This window comes from Eleutherodactylus coqui, chromosome 3, assembly GCF_035609145.1.
Source record: "Eleutherodactylus coqui strain aEleCoq1 chromosome 3, aEleCoq1.hap1, whole genome shotgun sequence".
Classification (NCBI taxonomy): Eukaryota; Metazoa; Chordata; class Amphibia; order Anura; family Eleutherodactylidae; genus Eleutherodactylus; species Eleutherodactylus coqui.
Window position 1 is genome coordinate 142,094,359 of NC_089839.1, and position 12,087 is coordinate 142,106,445.

The following is a 12,087-nucleotide window of genomic DNA, read 5'->3' on the forward strand; positions in this document are numbered from 1 at the left end:
CTCTATATATCTGAATATTCCCTACCGCTAGGTCTATTCTAGATAAGCATTGGTATGTGGATGAGTAGCAGGAGTATTGTTTGTTTGTGGGGTGCCGTGTTCTCCATATGTCTATCAATGATATCTCGTTTATTAGTTTACCAAGTGATGTCAGGTTCCTTTCTTCGTTTGCGTTTCCTGCCCTTAGTCTGTCCTGTGCAGGGTTAATGACCGAATTAAAGTCGCCTATGATAAGGACTGGAATGTCCGGTTTATCTGTTATGAAACCTATAACTTGCCTCATTATCATGTTATTATATGGTGGCGGGATATATACTGAAGCTATAATGCATGTGTAGTTGTAGATTCTGCAGTGTAGGCATATAAAGCGGCCTTCTGGGTCAATTTTTCGTGAGAGACATTTAAACGGTATATTTCTGTGTATCACTATGCTGACCCCCCTGGAGTACCTCGTGTGTGTGGAGTGGAAGCTCTGACCCATCCCCCCTATTTTGAACGTGTCCGTATTTTCTTTTGATAAATGTGTTTCCTGCAAGCATATAATAGCCAGGCCTTGTTCCTTGATGACTTGCAGTACTGCTGATCGTTTTGTCTGGTCACTCATACCTCTCACGTTCCACGATACGACCCTTATCCTACTACCCATTTTCCTTGTTTTTTGTTTTCCGCAGGGTTATTATTTTCTGGGCGCCTCCACCCCTTTTTGTTTTTATGAGTGAGACGCACTGGGAGGGTCCCCATCTCTGTATTTGTGTCTCGCCCGTGTCGCCCCGTATATGTGTATGTGTATTACTGTTTGTTCTCCGCATAGGGCTCTCCAGTAACATTTTGGTTTGGTCCCCCACATCCCCCAGTACAGACATTTATCCACATTTACTATACATATTTTCGTTATTTGCAACACATTTATCATTTGTACATTTACGTTGACATTTCTTCCCCTTATCCCACCCTGAATCATTTTTCTATCGTTTAACCTTATCCCTTTTAACTGTATCTTATCTAATATTCCCCTAATATGCGAGAGAGAGACCAAACAACAGACACCCCCAACATGTAACTCACTGATCCGTTGTCTCATCGGATCGGGGTACCAGTCCTCCATTCTCCTACGCGATGCATCCTGTCGTCCCAGGAGCTCCTTTCAGAAATTTTCGGTTCCCTTCGCATGAACGTTTCTTTAGGTGCAGCCTCTTCATGGTGTCTTGCGCGGCGATCTTCCCCTCCGGATCTGTTCTTCATTTTGATCTATCCAGGCACCTGCATCTTTTGGGTTTTCAAAGAATTGTGTCGTGCCCAGCGCCGCCACTCTCAGTTTAGCCGGGTACAGCATCCCGTAGGGCACTTGTAGGTTTCGCAGTCGTCTTTTTATTTCTACAAATGTTGCTCGCTTCTTTTGTATTTCCGTGGAGAAATCTGGATAGAAGGAGACTTTCACGCCATTATATTGGATTTCACCCTTTTCGCGGGCCTTTTGGAGTATGGTATCACGGTCTCTGTAATGCAGTACTTTGATGAGTATCGGTCTGGCTGGAGCCCCCAGGGGGAGGGGTCGTGTCGGTACACGGTGGGCTCTTTCGACTGCAAACATTGCAGTTAGAGTGTTTCTTCCGAACAGTTCGGGCAGCCATGTTTCAAAAAATTCTGCAGGGTTTCTTCCTTCCGTCTTTTCTGGGAGGCCCACAATCCGCACGTTGTTCCTTCTTGACCTATTTTCTAGGTCGTCTACCTTGTTCTGTAGATATTGTATGTCATGCAGATTTTTTTCCACGTCTCGTTGCATCGGCTGTATTGCGTCTTCTACGTCGCTTATACGTTGTTCAGTTTCTGTCAGACGCTCTGATATTTTCCTCATATCTTGCCGTAGCAGGTTTACATTACTTTGCATCGCCCCCATCTGCATATTAAGGTTGTTCAGTGATGCGTTGCCTTTAGTGATTTCGCTGAATATTTCTTTCAACGTAGGCTCCCTGGCGCACCTTTCGTCCTCCTACCTTTGATCTTTTTTGGCGGCATCTTCTGCACTTTGGGAGGTGTCTCGTATAGTGCTTTCTGAGGTGTCTGTATGATTTGCGCTGTGCGTGCATATGCCTGGGCTGCTTGCATTATTCATGCTGTCTTCTGTGTAGTGTTCGTCTGGATTGACACTGTTTGCACCTTTATTTTTGTAGTTGGGGTTGTCTGCCTGACTTGTGACTTCCTGCTTATTTCCAGCATGATCTTGTACAGCATGTAGACTATTTTGTTTTTCCTTGTCCTTGCTGTGTTTAGCAGGGTCCGTTGTTGTGTTTGCTTTGTCTGCTCTTTCCTTTTGACTTTCACTTTCTGCATGTACTGTGTCTGCAGTTTCTTCCTCCCCTCCTGCTCCCTCCGTTTGTGTGCTTCTCTGTGGGCTCTCCCGCTCTCCCCTCTGTTGTTTTAGGCTTATGGAGTCCTGTTTTCTGCCCCCCTCCTCCCTGGCATACCTTGCCAGTTTACGTGCTGTGTCTGCACTGTTTGTGCTGGGCCGCGGTATGAGCGTTCTCGGCTCCCTCCCTCCGGCGCCATGTTGTTTCTGCCTGCCGCCGGCTTCATCTGCCTTCCCCCGCTCCTTGCCTCGCATCATTAACTCTGCTGCTGTCTGTTCTGTCTCTGGAGCTTGCTACTGTGCCTCCGCTGCTTTTTGATTGCCTTTCGGCGTCTCTGGGTCCCGTTAACAGGATGGGAATGTCGGATCTTGCAGGAGCTACTCTGAGATGTGACTATCTACATCTCCGGCCAGGCTCCGCCCCAAAGATCGTACTTGTTGATCGAAATGTTGCATTTTTGAAGATGGAGGAATAAAGTTTTTTGAAATTTATTTCTGCACCATTGTATGCTGCCACGGAGTTCTTTTTCTGATTAACTCCCCTACTGCCGGTGTTCCACCATATCGGCTAATAAGTGCAACTAAGAATCCATTTGTTAACTTGTTGTGTGCTATCCCAGCTAAATTGAAGAGACTGTGCCTCCAAAATGAGTTTTTCTGTTAGTTCTAAGCTGTTATCCAATAAAATATTATTTGCTCTTCAACGGTTACTTCATTTTGGAGAGCTGCGCCTTGTGACAGGTTTTTAGCTACTTGTCATAATTTACATGTTTTATGACAAATTGCCACTGCCATATGGTTGTAGAGATGTTGATTATGTATTCTAATGCCTAAATATTTAATTTGTTCAGGCAGAGAAAGTCCATGAACTGAATGAAGAGATTGGAAAACTGCTAGCTAAAGCTGAGCAGCTAGGAGCAGAAGGAAATGTTGAAGAATCACAGAAGGTTATGGATGAAGTTGAAAAGACCAGAATTCGGAAGAGAGAAGCTGAGGTTTGTTTATTATAATATTTTGTTTAAAGAAATCCCCTGCAACCTTACCCAGACCTTGGCACTGGTGTTCGACTGAATGTCTCTGTTGCATGACATGGCTATTGGTGAGCCTATTCGAGCAGATCTAATTCACTACTTTGAGGAACACCTACTGGAGGGACATCTCTTCCCTTACGGTGTGGGCAGAGCATAAATGTGTTGTTCGGGGCTATTCGTGAGGCAAGGAACTCAGCATTAAAAAGTAAGATCACGTGCAATAGCGGCCCTTGTAGCTGAAATTGGAGCTGTAGAAAAGACGCATAAACGTTCCCACACAGCTTCCATGCACTTCACATTCTGTATAGCCAGTAAACGTCTAAGATAAATTAGACTTAATCCGTTCTAGCCAGAGGACTTTTTTTTTTTTTTTTAATTCGGAAATATAGGAGGACCGTGGCAAGATCTATAGGGAGTTGTACAATTTGACACCCACTGAGAGATGGGAGTTGATTTCACCAAGGGCTCCCAAATGCGGCAGTATTTGGAGAGGTCTGGCCTGTTCTCAGTATGACTGGAGTCAGTGAGTGCCCCAGACAGACCGATTTCTCAAGCCTTAAAATCAATGCCTTCTAGTATTCCTTCTGTTCCAGATGGCCTCCCGTCTTCGCACTATAACAAATATTCAGACCTGCTCACCAGTTCACTAACTTCGGCACTGAACTCCATTGTGGATGGATGCCCCCTCACTCCTGAGGTGTCTAGCTTCCAGATTACTGTTAAACATAAGGTAGAGACACCACTCTTTGTTCAAATAATCTACCTACTCAACGCAGAACTTACTATTTACAAAGGTCCTAGCAATGCGCCTCTCACCACTGCTACCAGAGTTGGTACACTCTCAGGTTGGATTCATCCCCTCTAGAGAGGCCCGCGTAAACACCACAAAATTCCTGAGCCAAATACACTATGCTAAAGTTAAACATATCCCTCTCTGCCTACTATCCACCGATGCTGAGCAGGCTTTTGACCGGGTGGCATGGCCTCTTCTCTTTGCAGTACTAAGGCATTTCGACCTTTGCCCGGTCATGGGGACTTGGATACAGTCCCTATATCAGGCCCCCACTGCTTCTACCAAGGACAATGGCTTCTTTTCACCCCTACTTTAAATACCTCTCATTGGAGTTGATTACATTTATCTGGGCTAATAAGCCAATGCTGTTAACTCACTGAATTCTCTACTTGCCCAAATCTCAGGGTGGGTGGGTTTACCTGACATACCATGCTACTATCATGCAGCAATGCTGAAGCTAGTCATGGACTGGTACAGAAAAGACTCTCTTGAAGCAGTGGGACTCCATTGAGCATGCCTTTGCTCTACACCTTGTTAATGCAGCTCACTCTTGTATCTTGGCCTTTTGGAAGTCCTCTTCACCATCCACCCTGGCTCTTTGGACCCACAAGATGGAGAAACTCCTGGTATAATTCTTGGGCCCCCTCGGCTCCATTTAGAATGTCAGCTGAGAGTACTAAGAGAGGTGAAGAGAGAAAAGTAGCAGGAAGGCCCTGGGTGCACTTGGTGTGGTGAATGGGTGGGTGTCAAGACACTAACCCAATAACCTAATCCCCCCCCCCCCTTCTTTTTTTTTTTTGCCTCCCCCTCCCTCTTACCCAGTTTTGTCTTGTATATACTGTCTCTTTTCAGACAGTGTCTTATTTCTGTTTGTCGGTTTACACTGTTTATATTGCTTATCAGTGATATTCTCCATTAACTTGATAACTTATGTCATTTTGTAAGTTTGCTCTACTTCCTAAGAAAATTAGAGTCATAGTGTAAATTTAAATCTGAATGTTCTAACTATAGACTGCAGGCGGTACGCCCAGAGAAGTATGCTGCCTCTTCTTTTGGCTCTTTTTTTTTTTCTTTCTTGATTAGAGCACACCATGATCTCCATTCTTTGGATCCTTTTGAAATGTTGATAATTGTATTGTCCCCTTAGTAGGATTTGTTTTGGGTAAAAAAAAGTGTGTGGTTTTTTTTTAATTATTATTATTAAAAAGGATTTTAATTTTAAAAAATTAAAAATTTGTTTCTAATTCTTATACATAAGGGAATCACATGCCCCGCAGTTCTTTACTAAGTAATGATCATCAGAATTGTCCCATTTACTTCTGATAATCCCTATAGTGTATATTTAATATATTACTTCTGCCTTTAGAATTTACAAAGGCAAGCAACGTGACATTACACCCCCCCACCCACCCCCCTCCTGGATGTCTGTGACATAGTAATCACTGACATAATAGTCTGTGACTTGATTGGGTCTTGGCTCAATTAGTTTTTTCACTGATAACTACTAAACTAGTGTCTCCTTAACATCTATCTCCATGCCGCTCATACTGGGGCTTCAAAACAAAAAAAACAACTTTTTCCTATTTTTCATATAAAAAATAAAAGCATAAATTGATATCGCTGTGTTCGTAAAAGATCGAACTATTAAAATATTGCACTATTTATCCTTCATGGTGAACAGTGCAAGAAAAAAGTACACAATGCCAAAATTGTCTTTTTGAGGGCACCCTGTCTCCTTAGTGAATAAAAAGTGATCAAAAAGTTGTATGTACCCAAAAATGATACCAATGAAAAGCACAGCTTGCCCCAAAAAAGACAAACCTCCATGCTGCCCATTTGGCGGACAACTAAAAAGTTACAAGTCTCAGGAAACGTGAGCCGAAAGCCCTTTCCCCCCCCCCCCCCCCTTCTCTTAAAGGTTTGACTTTTTAAAAGTAGTATTGGTATTGTTCTAATAAACGAAGGGTTAAAAATTACCAAATTTTTGTGGTAATTAAGGGTTAATTCACTTTGAATTTTCTTTTAGTATGCTTCTCTCTAAGGCCTCATGTCCACGGGGAAAATCAGATCCTGCCCCGCGGACATGAGCGCCGAAAATAGCAATTTAAAAGAATTTACCTATCCGGCGCGGGCGACGAAGATCAGCTGTTCCTCACGGCCGGATGAATTCCTGACGCCGGCGGCACGTCGCCGGCACGTCGTCGACGTGCCGCGCGCATGCGCCGGGCACATCCGCCGAGCCGAAGCAAGGGAGATGCGGCCGTGAGGAAGAGAAGAGCTTCGCGGTCCGCTGCGGGTGAGTAAATGCTTTAAATTCCTATTTTAGGTCTCCCGCGGATCCGGACGGCTTCCATAGGCTTCAATAGAAGCCCGCGGGAGCCGTCCCCGCGGGAGACCCGCATGAAAATGGAGCATGGTCCAGATTTTTTCATGCTCCATTTTTTTTAAAATCACTTTTATTGACGATCCGCGGGTATTTATGTACCCGCGGGTGGTCAATGCATCCCTATGGGGTGCGGATCCGCACGCAGGAAATCTGCTGCGGATCCTAAATCCTATTTTCCCCGTGGACATGAGCCCTAAGAATGTGACCTTGAGCGTATCAGCAGCAGATAAGCACAGGTCTATTAACAAGTGTTTGCATTCTTCCGTTATAGGCTATTTATCGCTCTACATGTTTGGTATCCTCACTGGTAACAATACTTAATTCTCCTCGAGTAGTTGGTTTAGCATCAAATGACAGTCTGAAATCCTCTGGCACTTTACAGCTGTCCATCTTGTGTTGGACTCTGATGCACAACTGTGTGCCTTCGCTCTTGTCTCCTGGCCGGTGATTAACCTCCCCGTTTTACGGGGAACGTTCTTGTAACTCTGTTTAAATAATTTTGACACCATAATAAGACTGATGAAGTTATTTTTACTACACGGTGAGCGCCATAAAAACAAAACTCCTCCCACTTCCCCTCCCCCCTTACCAAAGGCTAGCTAGAAGTGTATGGAACTCTGCTGGAGTGACCCGGGGTATTGCTAGTACTATAGTGAGACTCCTCTAGGGTACCATACTACACTCCCTGAGGTATTCAAGCTGAATGAGGTTCAGTTCTAGATTGAGTTGAGTATTTATGGAGATTCACAAGTGCTCCGGTTTGACGGCTCGGTCTCTTCTGTAGCTGACCTGGGTAACGGATATCAAATCGGCGAGATATTTTTAATTGTATTTGGTGAAGGCACTCGCTATTGGCTCCATTTCCACAGGCCCCATTCTCCTTATCTATGTACCTTCCTATAAGTAATCTTCAGTCCCAGGGACCTGGTGGGCCAGTATCTAGATTCTACACAAATCTACTGTCTAGACGAGCTAGTAAAGTTGAGCTTGCTGCGTTCTCGAAGTAAAAAGTACTTTTTAGATGGTCAGCTTTGGGGTGAGGCGATGGTATCTCACTTACAGGTATCCTGTCGATTTAAATGATTTATACAACTCTACATGATCCATCAATGTTGCCTTAGGAGCCACATCCGCGATAAAATGGAGCATGCTGCGATTTTTAGACCTGCGCGGGGCATTCGCAAAGCACCTAAAAATCAAATCCACAGGGTTTAATTCAGTTGCGGACCGCAATTGTTTCCTATGGGCGGCTAGTGCAGGATTTAATAAATCCAATCCGCACATGTACATTGGGCCTAACTCTGACTGGGTTGAAACATATGGGGTGGTCATAAACTTCTCAGTGTCATAGATGCCCATTTGGAAATGCTGATTTCAATCATTTAATATGACCCTGCTCCTATATTTAGTCCTTTTGGATGGAGGTAACTTTCTCAGATTATGGGCAGACATCCCCGACCCAGGTGCCTGGTCACATGATGAAAATTTCTTTCTTCAAGAATCTCTCTTCATGGCTCTAAAGGCCATTGATATCTGATAGATATCTGGCCACGAGGTCCCCTTCCCTCGCCAAGTGGAAGCATGTGATTTAATATGGTGTGGTTTATAAAAACGGGGTCTCCAGATAAATTTAAGCAGATTTGGGGCATTTGGTGTTACCCCTCCTTTTACTGTTTTTAATATGTGGTCTTCGTAGCTTATTGGCCAGTGTTAATATCAGCGAGGCATTGAATAATTTGTATGACAAGTGACCTACTATTTTTTTTCATGTTCTCTTCTACTACTAGTTGTAAGACAGTGCAAAATGTTTGTTTTAGTGTTTTTTACATATAATTTTACATGACTTTTGTAAGCAATCTTTCAATAAAATGAGTTTAAAAAATTAAAATGAAACCTTTTAAAGGCACAGTTACATTTTTTCCTCCCAAACACCCCATTTAAAGAAGAAAAAAATCATCATTTTTTTTTCAGTATATTACATGGTATCATTAAAGTATACAACTCGGCCATACATTTTATTTCCCAATCAACATAGCTGCATGAGAACTTTGGTTTTTGGGGGATAAGTTAAACGGGTTGTTTGAGGTACAGCTGTAAAATTCCTTTCCCAGGCACTAAAATAATAATCAATTATCTACTCCACTATCCCCACTTTTGCTTTGTCCCGTGTGGATACTCAATCCTCTGTTTGTTTACAGGCTGCAGCCAATTGCAGTTGAGCGCTAAGCTCTGTTATTGGCTGTAGTGCATGTGATGCCCCATAAACGGGCTTGGACAGACTCTAAACTTGACGTCACAGGTAAGACTTGGAGCAGCGCCGCAGGACATAGTAGGAACAGGGAGAGGTGAGTATATCACAATTTGTTTTAGTGGTTTACAGTTGAACTGTAACTCTGACAACACCTTTAAGACAGGGACGAAAAAACTCTCTAGCCTTGAAAGTTAAGATTTTGACTGCAATGGTTCAATAGGGGGCGCTCTAACTGTAAAATTGCAACACTGCTGTATTTTCCACAAACATTTCTTTTATTTTTCCTTTTCGTTCCACCTACCAAAAAATAGCCATTATACCCCAGGATGAATACCAGCAGGATTCTCAGTCTATGTCAAAATTACACTGTTCCAGGAAACTTACACTACCTATGGTTTATGTTTTTAGGCCCTGCAGTTCATATACAAAACCTCTTGGGCATTTCCTTACACAAGGAGCATTAGAGCTCGCCCACATGGTCTTATGTTGTCTGTGCTAAAAGCCTATTAAATTCTATTAGACCATTCAGACCTATGTTTATTTACGTGCATGAAGAAATCTGCAGCATGTCCTATTCTGGCACATATTACGAATAATAGACCACGACTGCTTAAATTATGCAGTAAATATGCATGTAACAGTCGTATTTGTTATGTACCTGCGCCTTCAAAATTGCAGTTATAGCACAGCTGTGTTTCCGCTATTTTGTAGCGTCAGTGATGCGTTTTTATTGTTAAAAATCATGCATTGCTATGCTGATTCCAGTGATAAAATTGCACGATTTTATCACAAGAAGGTTAAGCTCACCCCTAAAATAAGCCCTAACTGCATTCCCTGAAAAAATAAAAGGCATACTTGCCCAGAAGGCTCAGTATTGGTCCTCCTGCTGCTGTGCGGAGCTCCGCTGTGAGTCTTGCAGTCCTCGTTTTCCCACAGAAAATTACTTCCTGGTCACGAGATTCATAAATCCCGCCTCCAGGAAGCGTTGGCTCTGCTTGGCTTGTCCAGTGCTACTCAGCCAATCAATGCTGCACTCGATGGACCAATGCAAGAGCTGTGATTGGTTCATCCAAAAACAGACTATACACTCAAGCTAGTTGTCCTAGTTACCTGAACCAATACAACGATACATTTCCATGACAATTTTTTTAAGTTACCTATAATTATATACCACAGAAAGAAGGCCCTGTTTGCCACCAAAAAGCCTCTGAAAATCACAGTATAAACATAACACGCATACAAATTTAAATTGCATTACATGTATTGTGGGAGAGCCAGCTCAGGTAGAGCGTGGTGTTGCAGTGTGAGCAGCAGTCGGAGACCACAACAGCAAATAAAAGTCCATACAGGCTGGGCCTGTGTTTATTAGAAAAGCACAAAAATTAAACAAAACACAGCCTTAACTTCAGGCTTAAACAAAATCCTGCTTATCCAGCACCAGCTAAATATAGTCCTTCCCTAACTATACGTATGGCTTGCTGCAGCCTTACGAAAAACACACACTTGTACCAAAGTCCAGTCTGTCCCCTGGTCAGGGATAAGGCCTCTCCTGAGACCAGCAGCTTCCAGCGTACTTAGTTGCACCCGGCCTCCTGTCTGTCTGCCTCTTTGCAGACGTTATAGGCTGGGTTACTTACCCAGCCTCTACACCTGGGGAGCTTGCCTCCCCCTAATAAGACTTGGAGAGGAGGGGGTGGAATGGGCAGCCCCACTACCAAGCCTGCCATCCATTCCAAAAAACCCAGGCCCAACACATTTTGTAAAAAGCATCTCCAGCAACTATATGCTGAAGATCACATCCCTGGTTTTTCCCCGTGTCCCACGCAGTGAGACACGGACTCCCTTCATGGGCATACAATCTGAACCGGGGTGAAATATAGCGACCATCCAGAATTAACCCGTTCAGTGTCACAGTATGCATGACAGGACTGGGGAAATTGCTACTGTCATTAAAGGGGTTGTCCCGCGAAACAAAGTGGGGGTAAGCACTTCTGTATGGCCATATTAATGCACTTTGTAATATACATTGTGCATTAATTATGAGCTATACAGAAGTTATTCACTTACCTGTTCCGTTGCTGGCGTCCCCGTCTCCATGGTGCCGTCTAATCTTCAGCGTCTAATCGCCCGATTATACGCGCTTGCGCAGTCCTGTCTTCTGAATGGGGCCGCTCGTGCCGGAGAGCGGCTCCTCGTAGCTCCGCCCCGTCACGTGTGCCGATTCCAGACAATCAGGAGGCTGGAATTGGCAATGGACCGCACAGAAGCCCTGCGGTCCACCGAGGGTGAAGATCCCGGCGGCCATCTTCACAAGGTAAGTATGAAGACGCCGGACCGCAGGGATTCGGGTAAGTACTATCTGTTTTTTTTTTTTAATCCCTGCATCGGGTTTGTCTCGCGCCGAACGGGGGGGGGGCTATTGAAAAAAAAAAAAAACGTTTCGGCGCGGGACAACCCCTTTAAAGGCTATGTGTGTTTTTTTTTGTTTTTTTTTTATCTGAATTTAAATGCAAAAATTATTTTTGCAGTTACAATTGACTGTTCACCATGTTCCTCCTGCACTTCTAGTATACAACCCCACACTTCATTTCATGCAAAATCGGTCAGTCACTGTTCGGCTGTGAGAGGAGGGGCTTGGTGGTTATGGAGATTTTCCTAAAATATAGCTAAGGACTTTCCTCTGGAATTGCAGTTTAGAAGTCCCAGCAGCCGAGTACTCCTCTCTGTTTGTAATTCCAAGCACTGGCCATTGGGGGCCTGTCTGAAGTGTGCTGGGTCTGAACATTCTCATAGAACATTGATGTATTTTCACTATAGTTTGGCCCATTCCTCTCGCCCCTACAGCCACCTGATCCTCTCCTGCCCGGCCACTTAACCCTCAGATGCTGTGTTCAATAGCAACTGTGGCATCTAGGTAGTTTGATGGGATTCTAGGTTGCCATGGGCCTAACAATTTATGCATAGGTCTGTCATGGCTGTATGCCCAATATAGATCCATAAACTTATTTTATTTCTTTAGGGAATTTTTTTTTTTTTAATTTGGGTACCGCAAAAATGTTCTATTTTGTTAATCCTTTCCTGCCCTTTGCCATGTATTTTATGACCCCTCTGCGATCTGTACACCTATTGGGCTCTGACACAGTCTAATAGGATTCTTGTCTAGATTTTGCTGATAGGTATAATGTGCTTCAATACAGAAGCATTATAGTATACTGAATTTGCGATCCTCTAATAACTCCTATAAGTTAATAAAATCAGTTAAGTTATATGTACACAAAA

The 12,087-nt window shown here is 43.7% G+C and overlaps 1 protein-coding gene across 2 annotated transcripts in view; it reads left to right on the top strand.

Annotated features, from left to right (window-relative positions):
- The window catches only part of LUC7L2 (LUC7 like 2, pre-mRNA splicing factor), a 78,335-nt gene that overhangs the window by 45,012 nt on the left and 21,236 nt on the right, over positions 1 to 12,087 (top strand). For both annotated transcript variants that reach the window (XM_066596205.1, XM_066596204.1), the window contains one exon: positions 3,199 to 3,342. In XM_066596205.1, coding sequence (XP_066452302.1) covers positions 3,199 to 3,342 — 144 coding nt within the window. The remainder of the gene's footprint in view (positions 1 to 3,198; positions 3,343 to 12,087) is intronic.